The sequence below is a fragment of the Vidua chalybeata genome, chromosome 20 (assembly GCF_026979565.1).
Source record: "Vidua chalybeata isolate OUT-0048 chromosome 20, bVidCha1 merged haplotype, whole genome shotgun sequence".
Lineage (NCBI taxonomy): Eukaryota > Metazoa > Chordata > Aves > Passeriformes > Viduidae > Vidua > Vidua chalybeata.
Window position 1 is genome coordinate 7,526,767 of NC_071549.1, and position 23,333 is coordinate 7,550,099.

General features: G+C 41.7%; 1 protein-coding gene across 2 annotated transcripts; it reads right to left on the reverse strand.

Moving 5' to 3' along the window:
* Positions 1-474: 474 nt before the first annotated feature.
* Positions 475-21,109, reverse strand: SLC6A4 (solute carrier family 6 member 4). Of its 2 annotated transcripts, XM_053961162.1 has the most exons (15): positions 20,874-21,109; positions 16,735-16,808; positions 13,460-14,061; positions 12,636-12,770; positions 11,817-12,036; positions 11,289-11,427; positions 10,785-10,919; positions 8,986-9,089; positions 8,170-8,297; positions 7,745-7,857; positions 7,284-7,415; positions 6,177-6,276; positions 5,712-5,812; positions 4,188-4,355; positions 475-3,525 (listed from the first exon to the last, which is right to left on the reverse strand). In XM_053961162.1, the coding sequence occupies exons 3-15, from the start codon at positions 13,914-13,916 to the stop codon at positions 3,451-3,453; spliced, it is 2,007 nt and encodes a 668-aa protein (XP_053817137.1). In that variant the 5' UTR covers positions 13,917-14,061; positions 16,735-16,808; positions 20,874-21,109; the 3' UTR covers positions 475-3,450. The 2 variants fall into 2 exon arrangements, with proteins under 2 accessions (XP_053817137.1, XP_053817136.1); XM_053961161.1 differs by lacking the exon at positions 16,735-16,808.
* Between the last annotated feature and the right edge of the window lie 2,224 nt (positions 21,110-23,333).

Genomic DNA, 23,333 nt, shown 5'->3' on the forward strand with positions numbered 1-23,333 from the left:
ATTGTTTTTTTGACTTTTGTTTTGTTGTAAGTTTATCACTTTTATGCTAGAGTAAGGTGTACTTCTATATTTAAAAAAAAAGGTTTTGAGATTGGTGTTCCCCTAATGATTTGTTCAGCAAACTGAGCAATGAAACAGAGTGTGAGTAAAATTAAATGCAAATAATGCCACTTTATAAAGGCTTGGAATCAGTTTTATGTGTCAGCTAATCAAGTAGTTAAGCACATGCTCCAGTGTGGAGCAGTTTGGTTTTGCTGTTCTGTGTAAACAACTATAATGAGCTTTGGTTCTTCTGTTGGAATGGAACAAAAGTGTTTAACAGTGGGCCAGGGTTCAAACACTGAGGGAAATCCTCTGCTTTTTGTCAGAGGCCTTGCTGGCATTGTAAACTGGACTCGATATTCTGCTGTTACTTAGAATTGAGATTTTTATCTTTGCTCTTCCCAGAAGAGAGAGGCACAAGAGACGTCTGCAGATGGTTTATGAATATTAAATTTATTACAGTAACAGTTTACAGTACAAGGCACATACTGATGACTTACAATCAGCTTGCAACACTTGTAACTAAACAGCTGCATAAATTAATACAGGTGCATCATGTACAAGTTGGAGGGAATACTTAGTTCTGTACAGCTAAAACTCCAGTTTAATTCTCTTTAAAAGGCAAAGATGGTCATAATTTACCAGTTTCATGACTTCCTTTTCACTGTTCAGAACAGAGGGTAGGATATACTCATGGTAGATGAGTGGAAGATGAGCTGAAGAGAAGGAATTTTTTTGCCTCAAACCACTTTGTAACTGCAGTGCAGATCATTTGGTATCAATATAAGTAGTTTTTGTACAAAAACAGTGTTTAAGGTATGGCTACTTGGTGAGCTACCTGATAAATATTGTTAGCTTTACATGTTTTCAGATGGGTATGTAAAAGGGGAAAAAAAAAAGTGTATAAATGAATCAATTTCTCAATATTTCAACCACTCAGCTAAAGAGAAATACTAAAAAATGAACTTACCATAATAAGATATTTGAACCAGTACACTATGTAACAAAAAAGTAATGAGGAAAATTAATAATGGGGAAAAAGTAATAACTAAACTGCTTTTCAAGTTCAGCATTTATGGAATGAAAACATGGATGTATTTTATCTCTGTATTATTCAGGAAGAGAAAAGCCTTTTTAATCTACATTGCTTTTTGTATCTTCAGATTATTCTAAGAGCTTTCATCCTCTCAGTGTCTCAGGACTCAGAGCACATTGGTCTCACATTTCAGCTGTTGCAGGGCTTTGTTACTATCAGGGGTTCCTGGCTGGCTTAATTCACTAGAAAATGTGATATTTCTTGGGAAATCTCCCTGAAACCTCCCAGAGAGCCAATGTCTATCCTATGTCAATGTCTTAAAAATTGTGATTTTTTTTTTTTGTTAGCTGAACCCCTGTCTGAAGAGGAAAGAAACGGGGTGGGGTTTTCTCCTTTATTTCCCACACTTTGCTGTTGGATATGTACAAATACCTTATTCGTCTTGACATTTCATGTGTGTTTTTTCAGTTAATGAACTCAAAAAATTTAATTTTTGGAAGTAGGTTTCAAATACACTTGAGGCATAAGCTACAAAACTTTCACATCAGTAACTGTCCAGTAAGACAGATTTATTGTGTTTTTCTAGTGGCAATTAAAGAACATATTCCCTTTTTAAAAATAGTTCAGGAGCCTAGTTCTGAAAGAACAGTCCTTGTCCTTCTTAAGTTATTTCCTCATTGGAAGTTGGGATTGAGACTTATATGAACTCAGAAGTCATTATCCTCCACTCAGAAGTGGAAGAGGAAGTGGAAGAGGCCTTTCTCCAGGTACACAAAGGGGGAAGACTTTGGCAGAGGTGATGAAAATGTTTTCAGAAGGCAAACACAGCATCCCTGCTTTCCTCTCACCTGGCAAGTGCTTCATGCCCAGGTCAACTCCAACAGGTTCCTTAATGCCCCCTGCTCTGGCTGCACAGGGAACCTTGGCAACTTTAGCAAAGGGATACAAAAGAGACTTTTATCCTCTATTTTATTTTACTTTCATCATAATCTGTGTGCCAGAGTAGAAACACAATGCAAGTTTGTACAGGAGTGATGCCTTCCTGGGTTTGTCTGCACCCACTGCAGAACTCGTGTCCTCCAAGGGCCAGGGCAGGTGCAGCCAGGCTGAAGGGCAGCTGCATTTGGGGAGCACATGTGTGCACGTCATGTAAAGAGCTTACTATGGACATGGGGCTTAATTTGTGTGTCAGTGCCTTGAAATTTAATATAAAGTGTTCTGATGAGAATCAATCCTGCTGAACTCTACTCAGCTTCTTGCTAAGGAAAAAAAAAAATTCTTTCCTTCTTCAGCTTGAAAACCCAATGCAGTCACATCAGAGTATGAGCTACTAAACCTTCAAAGTAGGTTTGGATAGCTGTAAATGTACTTTTGTCAGCCAGCCAAAAGGATTATTCTAAATTTTACTTCTGTACTAGGAAAGAGGAGGAAAACCCCACAGGCTCCAGCAAATTTTAGGTGTGAAATTAACTGTAAAAAAAAGGGAAGTGAAGCAGAGAAAGAGATCTTTAAGATAGCACTTTTTGGCATCAGAACTCAAAAAGATTCATTGGTCTGTAGTTTCTGTAGCTCTGCCAGGACAATGATTGGTTATGGAAACAGCACAGTAAGTGCTGGCAACTTAAGTGCTTGTCAAGTAACTCATGATGAATTTTTGTGGCTTGATTGGGTCTAAAGGGAAGTGAAGCCTCAAACATCACAAAGAGTATTTTTTGTAATTTGTTTGTATGCAAGAAACAGTAGAAATTGTTACCACCTACAAACCAGATGAAATGAAAATGAGTCCGGTGCTACCAGCTGTGTGTGCTGATGTGTGCAGAGCTGTGCTGCTCGGCATTTTTCCTCTCCCTCTGTCTACTCCACCACAAACCTAGGGAACTTCCTGGTTTTGTTTTCCTAGTGTATAAACCCCTGCGTTACTCGAGTAATGTATGGCTATAAGAAATATTTGTGCATTTCCCCATGTAGTTGAAGCAAGTAGAGAACCTTAGAAGCGAATACGACATTGCCCGGTACGAACGATCACGCGGAGGGAGGAGATACAGGAGCACTGCCACACACTGGGGGTCTACACCTAATCCTGCCGTGCCTTGCTCGTCCTGGAGGGGCTGCTGCAGGCACTCCCGGAGCAGGGGTGTTCCCTCGTGTTCCACAGTGAGTGCTCAGTTCAGCCTGCTTGGAAGTGCACAGTAGATGTCATTGAATTGCTTGGATTAATGTGCTGGAGGCATCACCTTTCCCAATGGTGCCAGTGGTGCAGCCTCCGTGGAAAACTGTTTGTTGTCTCAGCTGGAAAGGTGGTTCTTTGGGGGGAGAGCTGGGGGGAAAGTGACATTTTGTGCTCCTTTTCCCTCCCCCAGAACCAGCTCAGCTTATATGGCGTTCATGCGGATGTCTCCAAAGGGAATTTCTGTAGCTGTTTCTGGAGTAATGCTTTTTAGAATACGCTGTTGGAAAGAAATCAGTATTAGAAATTGATTGATTTTAGAGGCAATACATATCATGTCAGTCATTTAGAAAGAGATTAATAATAAAGTATGACTGAGTTACTTGAACTACTTAAGAGTTTCAGGCCTCTGTTAGCAGTATGAAGACAGAAAGTGCTGTGAAAGTACACAGCAGTATTTTAAATATTATTTGTAACATAATTGGAATCAAAGCTTGGCAGATGTCATATTAATGCTTTAGGACTTTGCAGTTTACTGGGATACCCTGAGCCAACTAAATATATTCTTTATGAACTGGTATTTATTTAAACTTAGAAGAAATCTCAGTATTGTCATTAGAGATTTATGGCAGAGAAGTCTTACTAAATGTGTGAAAGAAAAACAAGCTTTTCTTTCAGATACACGCCAGGAAACCAGTCTTTCACTGCCTCATTTGCTTGACTAAGGGATTTTGAGTGTCTGGAGTGAATTTTAGGAAGACTCTCCAGTTCATCAGAGCTTAAAAAATTACTCAGTGTAACATTTTATAAGAAATTGTCAGCGGCCTCAGTAAGAACTGGGGAGATTTGTGAGAATTTGGGAACAGAACAGCCAGTCATGATATTTTTAGGAATCACCTCCTTCCTAACAGTCAAACAGAAGCAAGAGAGCATCAGGGATACCTCCTTAAGTGTCCCTGGGGTGATGACCAAGCGATAGACCATGTAGATGGGAATGAAGATGATGGAGGAGGTTCCTATGCAGTAACCCACAACTGTGGTCCAGTAGGGATAATCATAATCAAAAAGCCTCAGCTCAGGAGGGTTGGACAGAAAGCTGCAAGTGACAAACTGAAAGAGAAAAAGGGCAAAGTGTGAATATGTGGATTTTCATGGCACACACTTGGGGGAACTTTGTGTTCCAGCTTAGCACTGAAAAAAAAAGAGAAAATGAGTAGGACTCAAGATTAAAAATATGTTGACACTGAAGAAAAGTCCTAAATTACATGAGTGTAGATTTAAAACAAATCAACAACAAATCATGAAACAAAGACCAAAAGGATCCTTCCCAAAGCAGATGCTCTCCACTCTACACTGCTCTCTGTTAGAGCAGGAAAAGGAAAAAATGTCAGATCAGTTACTGCTGTTGGATCATTTTCCTGAGCATATCATTCATGACTGCAAAATTCCTTAGGAAACAACAAACACTTTTAGTTGAAGATTACAGGAATAATATTTGTGACTGTCCTGGGAAGGGTCTCTGACTGTTTTCTCCAGAGTATCATCAGAAGCTCAGGATTTACCAGCAAAACTTCCGTACAGAAATGACGTCCTACATCCTGAGCTTTCCTTATTTAAGGTGGGTTTCCACAGGGAATACAAATAGCTCTGCCTGGTAACCACATCCCCAGAGACCTGTGCCTCTCTATTTTGCTGGTTTAGGATTACAAAGAGGACAGAAGTATAAAAATTACTGTGGTGTGACATTTTAATTTATAGACTTCTCTTTCTAGGGGTAATAAAATCTAAGTCTGTTAATTATGCCTTGATCATTACAAGTGTTTGGAATTCACTCTGTAGGTGTCAAATCTACATTGTGTGCTTCATAAACTCCATCTTGACCTGCTCTGCTCCCACTAAGGCCAGTCAGAATAAAAGATAGCATGGGCTAATTTTGAATCAGGAAATGAACACTTTATGTTCAAATGTTATTAATAACACTGCCAAGCCAAACACTGGGACAGTAATTCTAATTCTGAATTATAGATTTATAATGCTTGTAATTAACTGCTGGAAATTTTAAGTGGACTATTCTAAAGTTGTCCATCAGCAGTTGCTGAGACAGTGTATTTACATATCTTGGTTTTCCTCCTCTGACAGTATGTTTCATCAGCTTTTATTGCTACATTTTGCTGAGGTAAACATAAGGCAACAAAACAAAGTAAATTTGTTTAGCAGAGGGGGAGTTACTCAGAATCCAGACTTATTCAGCTAATTAAACTACAAAAATCCTTAAAACTGTGATTTGGTTACAAGACCTTGCAGCATTGTATTGGACTTTTCACGAATTGAGCCTTTTTGGTTTAAGAAAAATTGTTACTGAAGAACTTCACAAGAGAATTCTGGAATTAAGCTTTTAGAAGGAGCTGCATTGTTCAGGGGTAATTTTCTTGGTGCTGGAAAGAAAAAGCTTTAAAGAATACTCACCAGAAGGAAAAGGGGACTAATTGCAACCCAGCAAACTCGCCAGTACCAGCCTGGGGCAGAGCCCAGCATTTCTTTCACATCGTTGCAAAACTGGGTGATGCCTGTGGAGACAAGTGGGAGGAAAGGGATGACAGCAGATCTAAGATTTTCTTAAGTAGATGCTCAACACTTTTTTATGCCCAGCAAGTAAATTCAGAATCTATCCCAGAAGACTGTTTTGTTCCTATAACTCTTAATTTTACTAAAGCCTTAATTATTCTGAATTATACCTCCTGTTACTTTTAGGTGCCTGTGTACTTCTGTCAGAGAGCAATTAACACTAATTCTCACTGCTTTAGTTACCAGTGAGTTTGTAAAAAGCTTTTGTAAACTTTTTCTGGAGACATGGGTGATCTTGTCTGCAGAAACTGAGGCAATGCTGAGCTGCAGGAGCTCAGGAGTTTGGGCTGGGGTGTTTGGAGGTACCATAGAACCAGGACACGGCCACTGCCTCCAGGAACACGACGGTCAGGACAGCTGGACCCGTGGCGTATTCCTCAAACAGCTTCACCACATATGCTCCTCCCTGGAAAAGAGATCAGACTGTCAGCGTGCCCAGGATCCTGCCCTGCTGCTGGTTGGGACTGCCTTTGGCTGGAGCAGAACGTTCACAAGTGGGGAATTCACTCAGTTCTGTCACTTTGTGGCTGTTTCTGCCAGGGACACCCTCATGAGCTGCTCACTGTGGCCACCCCTCACCTGGAGGGTTGCCATGAAGAGAAGCTAAAATCCACTGGCACTTCTGGCTGGATTTTAGTGAAAAAAGGGTATTTTACAGGATGGCTTTTTGCATGCCCTCTTCTTTCTCCACCAGGGATCATAGCTACTGAACAGCAAATAAATAAAGTGTTACTTTGCTTTCTTTCCATTTGGGATCTAGAACCACGAAGGAGGAGACCTCTCACAGAGTAACTCAGCATCCTTGTACAGCAAACACTTCACATAAGAAGGAAGTTACACATAAATGAGCAAGTGGAGTGAAACATGACAGGAAAGCCAAGTATTTTTCTATTTCCCTTATGATCATTACACTCATTATTCAAAAATTGCTTGTTGTGGGAATGAAATCCACAAGCCCCATGGGAACTATTTGATGTGACTAATGATAATTTCTGCCTTGAAACAATGAGGAAGATCCAGGAAATCCATTACTAGATTTTTTTTTTAAATTCAAAATACATTTTACACATTGTGAAGATTATAATAACTATTCATGTTATTTTTAAACATGGAGCTTTTGGGAACAAGAAATAAACCATGTAAAAAATTGGCTGTTTGCCAGTTGACTGATGAGAATTATAATTTATGATGTGTAGCACATCATGAGTTGCAGTAGGATCATTTTGCAACATATTTCCTAGTGAAATATCATTCACATTTATTCCAAGTAATAGATTTCTAATGCATAAAGAAAACAGCCTGGAGGTTCAATCTGATTTCTTGAAACTCTCTTCAAAAAATTACTACCCTCTCCAAGGTGTCATTGGCAGGAAACTTCCAGTGAAGGAGGCTGAGGGTGGGTGAAATACTCACAAATGTCAGGGTTGCCAGCGACCCCAAAAAGCAAACGATGGTCAGACCAAGGACAAACAATTCCCTGCGTTTGCCCCAGACGTGTGGGAATTCATCCAGGACTCCAGTAATCACTCCCTCTAGTCCTGCAAACTGAAAAGCATGGAAAAATCACTGGAAAATAGAGGGCAGTGTTGCCTGCTTGAAAGTATGTTTGAAAGGAGCATTGAAGCATTCAACTGGGAATGTATAAGTCAAGTGCTTTGCTTGTGTTTCAGGGTCTTGTTAATTGTCACAGCATGACAGTGACAAATAATTGATTATATTCAAACCTGTTCAGATAAAAATTGGAGTAACAGTTGCTGTCTTACAGAAGGCACCTGGCACTGCAATTGCAAACCCCTCAGTGCCAGTGCAGTGTTTGTAATTCTGTTTCTGTGGTGCCTGAGGGGGTCAGGCTGTGTCCCCTGCTGGCTACTCACCGTGCTGTCCAACCCCAGCGTGAGCAGCATGAGGAAGAAGATGATGGCAAAGAAGGTGGAAGCTGGCATGTTGGCAATGGCCTCTGCGTAGGTGATGAAGAGCAGGCTGGGTCCTGGAGCAGAGAAATTGGGATCACTGTTAGGACAGGCTGTGCACGGTGTCTCCCAGGGGAAAATTCTCCCCCCAGGCTGCTTTGCCATGTGCAGCTACCACCACATCTGTGAAACTGCAATCTGGCTTTTACATGGGGCATTTACAGGCTAATTGTTTTAGCTGTACTGTGTAACAGTGCCCAATAAAGTCAGCATCCTGAATAATATACTAAATATTTCTCATCACTTGTGCTGCCCTCAATCTAGAAGTACATATACAAACATAATCTATCTTTGAAGCAGTTTGAGATGTGTATGAAATGTTAACCTACCAGTGTCTTTGGCAACCTCTGAGACATCTTCATTCCTCATCTCAGCCATGTACCCCAGCACGGTGAAGATGACAAACCCAGACACAAAGCTGGTCAAGCAGTTCACGGTGCTGGTGATCAGAGCATCTCTGCAACAGAAGACCTAACTCTCACCAGGGAATCTGCACCTGCTAGAAAGGGTTTACAACCTCTTGGTGCACAATCTAGACAGACTCTTAAAAAAACTAGGGGAATACAAGGAAAAAACAAGCAGCAGATTTGAAAGAAAGAGGGAAAAAACCCAACAACCCATGACTACTTTTTCTTCTCAAATCCATACAGGTGCTGTAACATCAGTCTGCTACTGGATTGAATGCTGGCTGTATCCTGATGTTTTAAAAGACTAGGAATTACTACATGAATATTAAAGAATTGAGAATTTTATTTTAGAAGTTAGAAATAGATTTTTTTTCCAGGTGACAAGGAAAAAACATAAATTGCCTTTCTGCTCGAGACTGTGAAGTTATTTCCTAACTGCCTGCTGAGATAAATCACTACAGTGTGATGGTTTTGGCAGGGGTTTAGTCCATTTTGTTGTGGCAGGTTTCTACAGTTTAGACCTCTTGCTGTAAAATTAGTAAAAATTATCTTACTTTAAGATAGGTAACAGAGGAGAAATGCTTGAGATTGCAGTTTCTCTGTTACACTTACTTCTGATTTCTATGTACATAGGTCTGGCAATTTAGTGCCTTTCACCAACACCCTGTTTCTTTTTCATAAATACCCACAGTTATATTTTTTAACTCGATTTTACTTATAGAATAAGGTAGAACTCACTGGTAGCAGTTGTTGTGGAATTTGTTGTAGCTGGAATAAGCCAACAGGACCCCAAAACCTGGTCCCAGGGAGAAAAAAATCTGAGCTGCTGCATCCACCCAAACCTGAAAAATATTGAAGGCCAAGAAAAAAATGACATGAAACAAATTGAATGAGTTTGGCATATTGAGAATATCACTTAGGTCTACAAAAGGGTGTTTCACTGGTCTGCCTATGTCCTAGTCCTGGTCTAACAGACACTCTGTTGAGAGAGCTGTTGAAATATGAATGTTTGGTGTAGAACTGTTGTGGCTGTTGCACTTCTGACAGCATCTTAGATTAATTCAGTCAATTGCCTGTAATCAATTTAACACAAGTTTTGCAGTGTATAGAGAACTTTATACCCGTGATTTTGAAGCCTTCCAAATCTTTCTCCAAACTCTGTGTGCTGTGGAATAGCCCTGTGCTTGGCAATGTGTCCTCCAGGCTATGTAGACTTTTCCTAGATTTATGGAAATCCATTTGACTGTGTGGATGCAGTTCTGGTTCTTGGGGCTCAATTCAGCTTTGTTGTAGCTGTGACAGATGCAAGTGTGATGATCTTATTATGAAAAGCATGTTGTACTTGAAAAGTGGCCACAGCCCTAATGAGTAATGTTCTAAAGTACAATATCAGCTCTCTTTCTGAAGGTGAAAGTCCTCATTCATTTATTCTCTTTTGATTGAAACATGGAGTTCATTACAACTCATTTCTAATATTCTCTGCCATCGTGTGAGGCCGTCCTGTATCACCAGACAGAGCTCTGTCATCACCCAGCACACAGATTGCAATCTGCTGTCCTCACTCCAGATACATCCAATACAATATCAATGCCCTTTATTGCTTTTTCAGAAGATGTGGTTCCTTATTGGAGATGCTGCTTTATCAGAGACTGGTGTCTTTTCATTTCCTCTTCATTCAAAACTCTCCATATCAGCTGAGCAGCAGCAGACTTGCAAACATTGGAAATTTTTAATCTTCATGTTTGTAGTATTTATTGCTTTGGGGTTTTTCCATCACCCTCCTCACCAGACACTTTCACAAGCAGTGAAGTGAGCACAGCCTTGAGCCTGATGGATTGCTTGTCATCCACAGAGTTCAAGGCTGGATCAGACACTGGAGGGCCTGGGGTTTGTTGGTTAGCTCAGTTTGTCCTCATTCCTTCTTTCCTGTCAAATTTTGGTGGTGTCTGCAGGCCTGACTGATTTATTCCTCCTCCACAGGCACTCACATGAGTTCCTGGGCCAGGGTTTAGTTGGTGTCTGTGGGCTCATATGCCAAAGCTTGTTACAGGATGGAGACAGAAGTTTCTGCTCCAGTAACCTGCACTATTTAAATAGGGGCAGCTGTGGATTCTGTAGGGCTGTACTTGTCCCTTAAGCCAAAAATCTGCAGCTCCACCACTTGTTAGGGTTTAAAAAATTCACTTTTCTATGTGACTCTCACAGAGGAAGGATTTTGTTGCAGAGCAGGAGCACTCACAGCTTCCCACTCAGTGTCAGCCTGGTCACCATTTTCCCAGTGAAAAAGTGTTTGGTCACTTGTTTTCTTTTAATCAGACCACTTATTCTATTCAACCACTGTATGGGAGCTGTGCCTGTAGTTCAAGCTAAATTGAGGGTGAACTCTAATCTTTAAAATTCTTTATAATTATGGAAAGAGCATGAGCTCAGGCTTTTAAGTCCATGCTAAGACATCTGTTCAGTCATGCTCTATGCATCTATGGTGATACACACACGGATAGGCTGAAAGCACATCTCCCTTTTATAAAGTTCTTTACCTCAGTGGCCAGGAGTTTCTGCCAGTTAGGTTTCAAGTAATAGAGGACACCTCTCCAAGCCCCAGGCAAAGTTGCACCTCTCATGAGCAGGATGAAGAGGATGATGTAAGGGAACGTGGCAGTCACCCAAACCACCTGTGGGGGAACATGGTGAGAGCGTTTGCCATGGGGAGAAAGTTAGCAGGGATAACAAGAATTAGTGAATCATATTGTATGTCTTAGCATTTATAGCATCTTCACATGAGCTTCTCTGCAGGTCTGTAAACAGGCAGTTTGCACATCTGAACCCTTCCCCTGGCAGGGTTGATCCTGCCCAGAGAACAGTGGTGTCACTTATTTTTGTTCTCTGTTGCTTGGAGTAGCAGTCACTGTACAGCGAGTGCTCCCCAAATACATCAGCCCATAATCCTGTCATGAAAACAACCTGAGCTGATCCCCTGGCAGTTAATTGGCTCAGGTGGAACGGCCTCAAGACAAGTTGATGTGTCTTGCTTTTGCATTCACCTTGCCAGATGTTTTGACCCCTTTCCAGATGCTGAAGTACACAATGGTGAAGATTAGCAGCAAGCAGAGGGTCAGCTGCCAGCTAATGCCCCCCAGGTCATCCAGCCCATTGGACCTGTGCACCTGCAGCACCTGGCGGCTGCAAGAGGAAAGAAAAACACAACAGAGATACTTTTTAAACAAATGCTTACATTAAATGTGCATTTAACAGTCCCATACTGTGGCTGAGCATTACCAGGAATCTTGAGATCTTGATAAGCAGCTTTCAAAGTAATGACATTTCAGATTCATTTTATTTTACTTAAAGGTTTGATGTTAACAGCACACTAGTGATGATAAGTGACAGCAGACACTGACTGGGAAGATCCTAAAACACAGAGGATGCACCCTAAGCTTACACCCCCCTACAAAAATCCAGTGATTTGAAGAGGGTGCCATCAACAATCAGCCCTGCTGCCCTCTGAGGGAAACCTTGCTGGTGTTCCAACAGTCTGGCTACCACCACCATCCTCACTTACATGCACTTACGTATAAAATTCTTCTGCAGGAGAGATGGAGTGCAGGGACCAGCTGACATTGTCCTTGCTGAAGTAGTTGGTGCAGTTTCCTGTGTTCCAGGGGTTTGTGCAGCTGGTCCAGGGCAGCTCCGCCGTGAAGGAGGAGATGAGGTAGTAAAAAGCCCAAGCCATGATGGTGTTGTAGTAGGAGGCTACGTAAAGATCTATGATACAGATGGCAAATCCAATTCCTGGAGAGGCAGGAAATAATTGCATTCAGTCAGTGTAAGTTTTAGGAAAAAAAAAAGAGAAAAAGAATTGATTATCACATCAACAACTGTTTGTCTAAGGCAGCTCTGCAGGAGGAACACACACCCTCCCAAGTGTTTACAACACTGGCATTTCTTGTGACTTCAGAAATACTCTGATTCCAGCAAAGCATCCTTAATGGAGACAGAACATTCTTATAAAGAGATATTTTCTATGTATCCCTAAATTTCTGCAGTTTAGAAATAGGCACCTTGCAGTCTCAGTAAATAGACAAGATCAGAGCTACAGCTCTGGGAACCAGAGTAAGTGAGGCTATAGAACAGTTCCTTTTATTCTTTATCATTTTAGGCTTGGTCAGCTTCTCTCTAATCAGTTTGAGTTGCTTACTGTATGTGTATACAAGAGTACACACACATGTGCAGGTGTACCTGGGGTTTTAGGAAAGCCTTCTTTGTAAAGCCAAAATCTTGTGTAGAACAAGTCTTACTTGGCTTTATGAGATTTTCTTTTTTCCCCCTGAAATGTCACCTTTATAGGAAAATTTTCCAGTTATTCAGAAAGTTCCATTTCCCTTTGTTACCTTTGAATATAGGACATATTTTTCTCCAAATGGAAATGCAGCCATTCCTGTGGTATTGTCCTAGTGCTAATTCCATATAGAAGAGAGGAATCCCTCCAAAGAGGGCCATGATTGTGTAAGGAATGAGGAAAGCTCCTGCAAGAGAGAAAGCAGATGATTGTAACTCTTCACAGACTTCTCTTCCAACAGTACCAGCGCTCCATAAACAGGAGTTCCTTTTATCCCTGAGGGAAAATGCATATCCCCTCCCTAGCCAGCACACCACTGAATTACTGTGGGATTTCTCATAAGAGTAACTACTCAGCAGTGTGAACAAGAAGCAACACTCAGGCCAAACTTCTCACATTTCTGCAACACAGGATTCACCAAGACTCCACTGACTCTCACAGCTGTGAGATAGGCTACAGATAAAATTATTAATTTCTCCAATAAAATGCCTTTGTTACATCAGAGAGACGAAAGTCCTTTTTAAGATCTCCTTGATTAGATTTTAGATTTGTATTTTGTCTCTTATGTCAGTGAGTCAAAGACCCAGCCTTCCTCATGAGTTGGTTTAGACATGTTAGTTTATCAGATGTTAAAATGCTCCTTGGGAAAGGGATTGAGTTGTTGGAGTGTGGGTCTGCACCCACCTGCTTCTCAGCTTCTAGTTGTGCTGTGCTAAACAGCATTTCTGTGATTATCTTATCCCAATAGTTAGGTTTTTCAGTGAATAATTTCTCGATCATTTGTTACACATGATAGTTTAAAAGCCACTAAAAATCATCCATTTATAAACCAAGAAATTCAGCACTAAGGAACAATGAACATGAGTGGACACTGACCTCCTCCATTCTGATAGCAGATATAAGGAAATCTCCACACATTTCCCAGATCCACTGCGTATCCAATGACGGAGAGGAGAAAGTCAATTTTTTTACTCCAGGTCTCCCTGTCCTCCAGCTCCATCAGCTGCTGCTGAGCCTCAGCCCCACAGGTGGTGGACGTGGTGGTGGTGGTGGTGGTGGTGGCTGCTGGGGCCGTGCCCTGGGCATCCTCCACCTCTCCATTGCAGGGAACTGAGCTCTGAACCCCTGAAAAACCATTCGAGATCTGAGCTGCCTCCCCTTTATCCCCCTGGCTCGGGTGGACTTTGTTGCCATCCTCCACCAGCCGTAGGGCAGATTTAGGGTTCCTGACCAGAAGTCCATTCTCTTTACAATCTTCTCCTTTGCTACAGTCTGAGACATCTTTCTTGGAAGTCAGGGGCTCTGTCTCATTGCCTGTGGTCTTTTTTTCCATTTTTGCTGAGATTTGTTCTGGTCACTTGCAGACAGGCAGCACCACAGGGTCCCTTTGGGGTTTGTCTTCCCACACCTTTATTCCCAGCACTTTTAGAATTCCTCTTCCATACTTAAATCCATCAGATTGAAGGCACAAGCACCATCTAAGAAATGAAAAAAGAGTTGAAAATCCATTACAAGCTTTACTGGTGCTGGTAATTTTCAAGTTACAGTCAGCAGATTCTGTGATTAAAATGCAGAGGTAATTAACCATCACAGCATGCAATGTGAATCATGGAGCAGATAATCTGGGATTTTGTCCAGAGAGTGGCAGGAAGAAATCATCCTCTTTGACAGCAGAACCTGGTGTACCTGGATCACACCCTCTCAGGAGGACCTGCTGGACTTTGTGCATTGCTGGACACCTCACACCCAGTCACAGTCCTGATGTCTTCTGGTATCACCTTCTCCTCTCAACACTGCTGGACTCCCAGTTTGCAAACTGAGGGCAGAGCTTAGTGGGACTTTTATTTTCATTTTCCTAAGTTCATCCTGCAACTCATCCACTCGTGGCAAATTCTAGATTCACCCAGTATGAAGGGAAAAAGAATTCATTAATAAAATATGAGATAACCACGGATAGAAAAATTACATTTCATGACCACCTTTTTTCAGAAATCCCACAGTGTCTGCTCTGTTTAGCAGCAGATGTGGAAGGCTTAAATGACACTTTAGAAAACTATTTAAATCTCAATGGTTTTGCATCAACTAACTTTTGAGGCTCAGTCAACACCAATAACAAGAAGAGGTCATAAACTTCAGTTTGATTCTTCTCATTAAGAACTAACATATGAGTCTAAAGGACAAAACTTGTCCCTGGTTTTATCTGACTCCCTGGGCAAATAAAGGCATCTTTCATTCAGTTTGGATCTGCTGACACTGTGGTTTCAGCCCTGGGAAGGATGGTGGGCACTGCTCCTGTGCTCCTGCCCACTGCCAGCAAGAAAAAAACCAGGCACTGAGAGGATCCCTGGCTCCTCTGCCCTCTTCTTATGTGCTAAAAACAGAATCCAAGGGAAATAAACCATCCTGAAATAAAGTATAACACAATTAACTTCCTGCAGAACAAAGATAACAGAGTTGTGATTCTGTGAGCAGGTCGTGTTTTGTTTGCTGCTGATTTGTTCAGGTAAACACCCAGCTGCCTTTACCCAAGAAAACCTTGGAACAGGAGCTGATCCCCTGTGCTGTACATTCCCCAGGGCAGTAACCCTTCTTTTTTATTGCTAGCAAAGCATCATACAACATACACCATGCCAAGATTAAATTATTAAAATTATATCTCATTTTTCCCTTTCAAAACATTTTATCATGGTAGTAAATGTCATTGTCACATCCTAGCAGAAAAAATAAACATTATTTCACTTATAAGTGCAAGAAAAACTATTGCAAAGAAGGGATATGATTTGCTTATTTCTAGAATTTGCTCATTATCAGAGCTATTAAAACTCAAGTTTTTCCCAGCTTTCCACCTTTTGCAAAGACAGTTTGTTAAACCTTTTCTAAACATTTCTCAGTGCAAGCAAAAAGAGAAGGAAAGTTATTGAGCTGCAGAGCAAACAGGAGGATGGTTTTGAGATAAAATTCACTTGAAAATATTGCTTATAATTTTCAGAAATCTTTAGTTCTCCAGGTTGACATTCTGTCTCTACCCAAAGAGTTTATTTTTTGTCATACAGCAAACAGTGCATCATTAATGTGAATTCTTACAAGTGCTTCACTGCCATTAATTAATCATCCACAAAGATTGAAATATCTTCAGAGTTCCAGAGAAAAACACCAGGGCAAAGAACAGGAGGTTCTCTTTTACCTGCAGGACTATAAAACCTGAATGCCTTTGGAGTCCAAAACCTTCCAAATGTCCCAAGAGAGGTTCTGGAGATGGAAACAGCCCTGGTGGCCTCATAGAAATGCAAGGGAAGGCCACAGCCAATCCTCCCCTTGTACAGAGCATGGTAAATACCAGGTGGGAATATGGAAAAGTAACCTGAGCCCTTCTGGACTTTACACCTCCCCATAAATGGGAACACAGTAAAGGATGTTGATTTAACTGCATTATCTCATGGGACTGATTTTTCCATACCTGAGGCTTATACTCTCGCTGTGCTTGTAAAACACTTTATTTCTGCACATTTTTAGTGCTTTCTTTACTAAGGGGAGGTCAAGGAGTGTATTTGTTGATTTCCAAGATCTGTGGCAACCAGGATTATTGTCCATCCAGATCTAAACTCCTCCTGTTCTTCTGCACACCACAGGGGAAAAAAAAAATCACATTATTTGAAATACTTTGGTTGAATTTTCAGTAGCTTGAGCCTCAAATGTGCAAAATTACATGTGAATTTTCAGAGGCTGCAGCTGAAATCAGAACTATTTCTTTCTGAAAAGGGAATTACAGCTCATCAGCTGTCCTGGGAAGTGATGAAGTCCACGGCTACACAGTGGAGTTCATAGGGCATAGTTGGCACATGCAAACAGAACAGTTTCAGATTGTTTCATTACACCATAAAAATTGTGGGAGAATGTACATTTTTCTTTGCTTTGCTACAAATGAAGAAAAAAAAAATTGAAGGCACTGTGAGCACTAAAAAGAGTGTAAAGAGCTGCAGAGAGAGCTCTTGGGGTGGGAAATGTGCTCAGACACCAGGGAAGATATCCAGGGGAAAATGACCCCAATAGTGAAGGGTTTTGCCCACCTCAGCCTCCACTTCTCTGCACAAATCCCTAATTCAGGTGCTTGAGTGATGACAGCAGTGATCTCAGAAATAACACTTTATTACCTGTTTTCAACCCGAGCTGTCCCAAAGGTTGCTGTTACGTAACTGCACCTTGGCTCCTTATCAGCCCTAATGAGCTGCAGGAGAAAAAGGGGAGATAAAAAAGGGAAGAAGACAGAGCTCTGTGCTTTCGTTTCCTTTTGATCTGTGCCTGGCAGACGTGACTTTGTTCCTCTGGGAGGCCCTGGTGCCCTGAGCTGGGGTTGTTCTGCAGGGCAGCTCCCTCCAGGAGCACGTGGAAGGTGCCAGCCCTGGGAATGTCACCCTCCCTGAGCAAAGGGTGACTACAGAGGAGTGACCCTGGAGGCCTCCACAGCTCTCCCAGCTTTGCTGAAAACATTTGGATGGACAACTGAAGACCTGTGTTTCCACACGTGTTGCTGCAGCCACCAACGCAGTTCACATCAGCCAAACATTAATTAAATTATATTTATTTCTCTCCCACACGGAGATGAACTTGAACCAACACTGCAGATGTAAAATCCCTGCATATTCCTTGATGCACAAATCCGGCTCTTTCGCCTGTACCAGAGCAATCCTCGAGGAGCATCCCTGGCCTGGAGCCCGGTTCCTGCTGCTCGAGTGTTGGAGCATCTCCTGTTTATTTCTGGAGGCTCGCAGTGACCTCTCCTGGCAGTGCGGGAATCCCTCGCCTTTCATGCTCTGCCACAGAGTAAACAACTCTCCCCAGCACCACAACAACGGGATTTTCCTGCTCTCGGCACTTTTTAAAGGAGGAATTGGCTTTTCATGTGTCTGGGAGAGCAAAGCAATGGGGTTGAGGTGCGGCAAAGAGCGGATGCTGCAAGGGAGGCAAATCTGGGGTCAGCAGGAGGTTGCCGAGTTTGAGGTGGGGCTGCAGAGGCTTCCCCAGCCCTCACCCACCCCCTGTGCCTCACATTTTAATCCTCACAGCTGCAAAAACGTATAGGTTTGTACAAATATCACTTCACACAAATGGTGTTCTTATTTCATGTGCTAATTCCATGGAAGTGGGGAAGCAGCACTCGCTGGGCTGCAGGAAAACTCCGGTCCCACCTTCCCTCCCACTGCTCCTCCATCCTCCTGCCTCCACCCCTTCACATGCAGGCACTTGCAGGGAAATGAAGAGCTTTGAACCTCAAGAAGAATCAGCCCAGGGTGTTGGCAAAGAAAATCAAACACTGGGATGATTCCTGTTAACTTGACCTAAATCTCACATTTATCACAAAGAATTTGAGATGGTTAAAGTTACAGCTGCCTGACTCACACGACACCTTGCAGCTCACCCAGGCAGTCGTGCATAAATGGAAAGAGTCCAGGGACATTACTTTTATCTCAAATATCAAACAAGAAGTTTGTATGACAAGATAGAATCACTCACCCCAGGCAGGAGAGGGCTGTGCTGTTTGCCTGGACCTGTTCTCACCTCTGAGCCACAAATGAGCCAGAGAGGTTTCGTGATTTTCCTCTGAGTTTGCAGAGGTCAGGAGCAACCCTTAAATCAAAGTATCACGGAATACATGTCCCCATACTGTGAGGACTTGTTAAAAAATAAAAATTTCAGCCAATTAAACTGCATTGCTCTCAATTTTGATGAATTTTGCCTGCTGTGTGTCATACACAAGTCATATTTAGTTTCATAGTGCTAAAAAGAATTAGTGCTTTTTGACATTGAATGTGTTCACTTTTACTGATTTCTTTAAAAAATGAGTACCCACAGTGTCCTTTCCTCTTAGCTCATTAGCAAGTGTGACAGCTTGTATTTCAGATTTCAAAACCTGATAATCAAAACTACTTGGGAGCCACAGAATTGGGGCATTAGGTGTAAAGCAGATCTAAGCTGATATCTAGACCATCCCTCCACAACTGAAAATTGATTTATTCAGGGGATTTTTTTTTTTTAGAAATTCTTTTCTAGTTCAAGAGAATCAAAATAAAGACTGATCAAAACCCACTGAAATTAATGGAGCAGTGAATTGTAACAGGTTGGATCCCAGTGCCAATGATTTTAAACATTACAAAAGTTGGGTAGTTTGGCACAGCACTGTGACCTGGGAGTATTTTAAGAGGAAACTTTGAGCATGCAGGTGACAAAATGGACCCTTTGTATGGATATTAGCAGGGCTCCAAGGGCTCCCTCACGTTCCTACTAAAGCAGGGTGAACTCAGCAAGCCCTGCTGGTGAGACAATGGCCCTCAAAGCCCTCAAAGGCTGCTTCCCAAAGAGTGGCACAAGGAGAGGTTAACTCCTGTATTCCCAGATGAGGCTGGACATGGGCGAGATGGGGAAAGAGAGCCTCTGAAAGCAGCACTGTGGGGGAAATACAAACCTGCACTGGGAGTTCTACCTCACAGTCTTGTCCCTGTCTCAGTCTGAAATTAAAAAGTCACCAGGAAAGAGAGATTTTTACCTTTGTAATTCTGTTGAGAAGACTGTACTGTAGTGGGAATGCTGCCAAACTGGTGCCAGTCATTTAAAGAACAGGGAGGAGGGGAAATGTTGTTTTTTTTTTTTTTAATTTGAGAGTGTCTGTGTGTAGTGCAAGGAAACAGATAAGCTTGGAGGGATGATGATATTGCTTTTGTATTCTTCCTCCAAGTATTTATATAAACTTGAAGGAAGGGTCATAACACATCACTAAATAAATGGAGCACCATCCCTTGGTAATAGAATGTTTCTCTGAAGGGGATTTGTTAATGGCTATCTCCAAATTACAGCCCTGAATTCAGGCTCCAAGTTCTACTCAAGTTCTGTATGAAACATTTATTCCACATTTATCCCTCCTTGTGTTCTATCAGTTCTATAAGATACAGAGCTGCAAACACACAGGCTGGGAAAAGAGGTCAAACATGAGCATCAGGAAGGAGATCAAGACACAGAATTAATATTTCTTTAGGCTGTTACTCATGAAAACTCAGCAATTTAGATTTCCATGGAGGAAAGCAGGAAAGAACTTAAACACACTGCACATTTCCATGTGTGGGAATAATTTTGTGTTGTTATTAAATTCTAGATTTGGGGTAGTTTTTCTTAGTTTAACCATCTGAAATTCATCATACCCTGTCCAATTAGAAAATGGTCACAACAGTCACTTGCTATATGAGAAGTTTGCAAAGTATTCTCCAAGAAAATTATGGTTAATTCACCTTCAGAATCATCAGAAGATGCAGCCCAAGCGTTTGAGCCCTTCCCTGGTAAATGTCTGACAACCCACATTAAAAAAATGCCACAACATTTTCAAGAATCCAAATCCATTAAATGCCTGATCCCTTTTCCCCCAGGCTTTCTTAGCATATCAAAACATGTTTTCCTTGCCTATTTATATATTCAGTTGCATTGCATTCCTTAATTAAACTCCACATTTCTTAGTGAACTAACCCAGCAAACCAGTTGGTTTCAGTAAACGTGATTGACTATAAATATATAGGACATGCTCTTCAGATTTATTACTTGCAATAAATCTGTCCAATAGAGTTCAATAATTTACTGTGCTGGAACCATTTACCTTTTAAAATACAACTTAATATGGTTAATAAAGCTCACTTCACCCTTTCAAAATAAGTAACAGCCTAAATTGCCTATTTTTTATTCTTTTTCCTTCAGATTCTGCTGCTTTCCTTCATTTTTCCTTATAGTTTAATGCTTTTTTGTAAGCTTTAAATAACTTTACATCTGTAATGCAGTTATGTGGACTGCCAAAACTCTAAAGTTTAGATTGTCAGAACATGTTCTGCTACAGGCATTTGACTCCCAACATTCATAACTGCTGGACAAGTGCCTGAACATGAGAGAGCAGAGCATGGAACAGCAGAAAAGAAATAAAAGGCACTAGAAGTTTTTAAAACCCAAGGAAAACTAAAACTAATATCAATGTATCTTTTTTTGCCCCCAAAGCTTTGTTAGATGGAAAATGTTTTAGAAATTGCCAGAGACCTTAAAGCTGATTTAAAAACAAACAAAACCCAGAGTACAGATTTTAGCCTGTCACTCTTATTTCAGATTTTATAACTGGAGTGCAACGAGGAGGGAAAGTTAATGAAACTCCAGCGTCTGCTGCTGCTGCAGGGGGGCAGCTCTGAGGAGCAGCTGTCTCTGTGCCTGTCTGAATTTCATAAAAGTGCTTCAGACATCGCTGTGTAAAGACAAAATTATAAAGTACCTGCGTGCGGGGTCGGTCCGAAGCGCTGCCCTCGGAGAGATCCAAGCTCGAGTCCCCTTCACCCACATTTACCTCAGCCTGTGGGCAACTCAGCATCCTGGGGAGCTTTTTGTACACCAGTCTCCCTCACATGGTCTGATTTCCAGATAATCTGCTGCCAAACAGCTCTTTAAGAATTTTTGCGTCACTTTAGTCAAATAAACTTTATGTTTCACCAGGGCTGCAGCTCAGTTTTCCTCCTAGAGGTGGGTGGCTACATTTGCCTGCTCTGATCTGTTCTGGCGAGCAGGATCCAATGAAGGCAGAGGCAGAAGGAAGGGGAGCTTTCCTGGGAAGGGACAGCTTTGCTGGATGTTGTTATAAATATAAATAACAGGATGGGGATGAGGATGGACACAATAAAGTTTTGAGGGAGTCAGTGAATTATAAATTTCTGTAGATTACAGGAGGATAGGAAGGACTGGGATATTATCACAATAAAAGGGCTTGGAAAGAATAATTTCTTTTCAATAATCCTGAATAGTTGCATTATTTTAATGAAGAAATAAGGTTTAGTTTTGTTTTAAAGCTTGAAGCACAAATTCTTTACAAGCGTTTTGCTGCCTCAATAAGCTCAACAAGTAATTTCCTTTCTTCCTACCACTACTTCAAATACCTCACTCCACTTCTAACACGTTTTTTTTTCCAGTGTTTTTCATCCAGGATTTCTTCATTCCTGCACTCCACAACTTGTTTATAAAAGGTCATAAATCACAGGTCAATGCCATAGTTTAGGTGGCAGATTTAGGAAAAAAAAAAAAGGTGGAAAAGCAGAATAGGGGCGAGTAAGAGTAGCTGATTGTTGGAGCAGCAGCAGCTTTGCTGTAAGCAGTTGCCAGTTTTCAGAGACTTCTTCCAAACAATTGAAAAGAAAATAAACTGAAAACTGAAGAGCTGTAATTTGCACTTTCCTCTGCTGTCCCTGGTCCCTGACGGAGCGGCAGCCGGGCAGGGCGAGGCTCCTGCACCATCTCAAGGAGAGCTGGGGCACTGCAGTTCCACACACGAGGGACACGCACTGAAATCAGCTTTGTTTCCCATTAACTCCCCTGGGCACTGCCTTAAGGCTGTTTCGTCGAACTGAGCTTTTTTTCCTTCACTTGCTGCAGAAATTCATTGATCTTTTCGTGCAAACAGCAATACTCACCTCCTGTCTGCTGGGCTGGATTTCCCTCCTGTGCCCTGCTTTCCAAAATAATCAGGACTGGTGCTCACCTCCACTTGGCTGCAGTCAGGAAAGCCCCACCAGTTCGTGTCCTTGCCTGTGATATTCCTCCACAGCCTTCCCTCTGTTTTGTCCTATTCCAGAAGGTTTGCAAGGACAGATCCTGCCATGCCTCACCCACCAAACCTTTCTGGAGGTCACAGCACAGTGTTTAATGTGCAAATACCCAGCTCTGGATCAGACCCTGTGCTCTGGAGAGCAGCAATTTTTCTTTCTTGGGAGGATGGGTGGCACAAGGAATCTGCACCTTTACTTTCCAAAGAGATTTCCAGCTCAGCACTGCTGGGAGATTGGAAGTGGTTACCCAAACTCACTTCTCCTATCTTCCTATAAGAAATAAATTCTCTCTATTGAAAGCCCCTCTGCTCATTACATAGCTATATCTTGGGTTTTAAAAAATTTTAGAGGGATCGTAACCTTTGTCTGAGGTTTTTCTCCATCTCAGTCTCTGCTTAGAGTAGGTTCTTTTATGCCTGTTGGTTCAGGTGTTTTTTTCATTATCTTCTGCAGCAGTTATTGGGTTTGGTTTTGTTGTGTTGGGTTTTTTCATTTTGAATTTCTTGCCAAACAGTCTGGAGCCTTTGGGACATAATAGAAATAACAGACTGGAGACTTTCAGGCAAAACCCCTTAACCTTGTAACACCTTATTTATCTATCTCACAAGTGAAAAACTTTCAGGGGCTGTAACTGAGCCAGCTCCAGAATCTCATGAAATCTGGGCATTGGTGGGTGAAATGCTGATGATTTAGGGAAAGTATGAAAAAATGAGAAAGAAAATGGACTTTACACAAGACACACAGATAAAGCAGCTGCAGATTCCAGCACAAGGATGGGAATCATCACTCAAATGACCTCATAAAAGTAGTACCAACTGTACTGTGAGATCAGTAATGGCTCTGCAAGTGGCTCTGATTCACTGCCAATAAAAGGCTTGGAACAATTTTCCAAATAACACAAACCAAACAAATCCTGCAATACTTGTTTGTTCCCATCTTTCCTTAGTTAGCAATCAGACTACATTTAGAAGCGATTACAATTGGCTTTGGGATAAAAGAAATTCTGATTGCCCTTCCTTGCTATTTTCCACACCATGCTGGGAAGCACATCTGGGAGTTGGATGACTTTTGGAGAGGTTTTGTTATTTCCACTACAACTGTTGTAAGAGCACATTCCAATGGGGAAATCTGATTCCTAG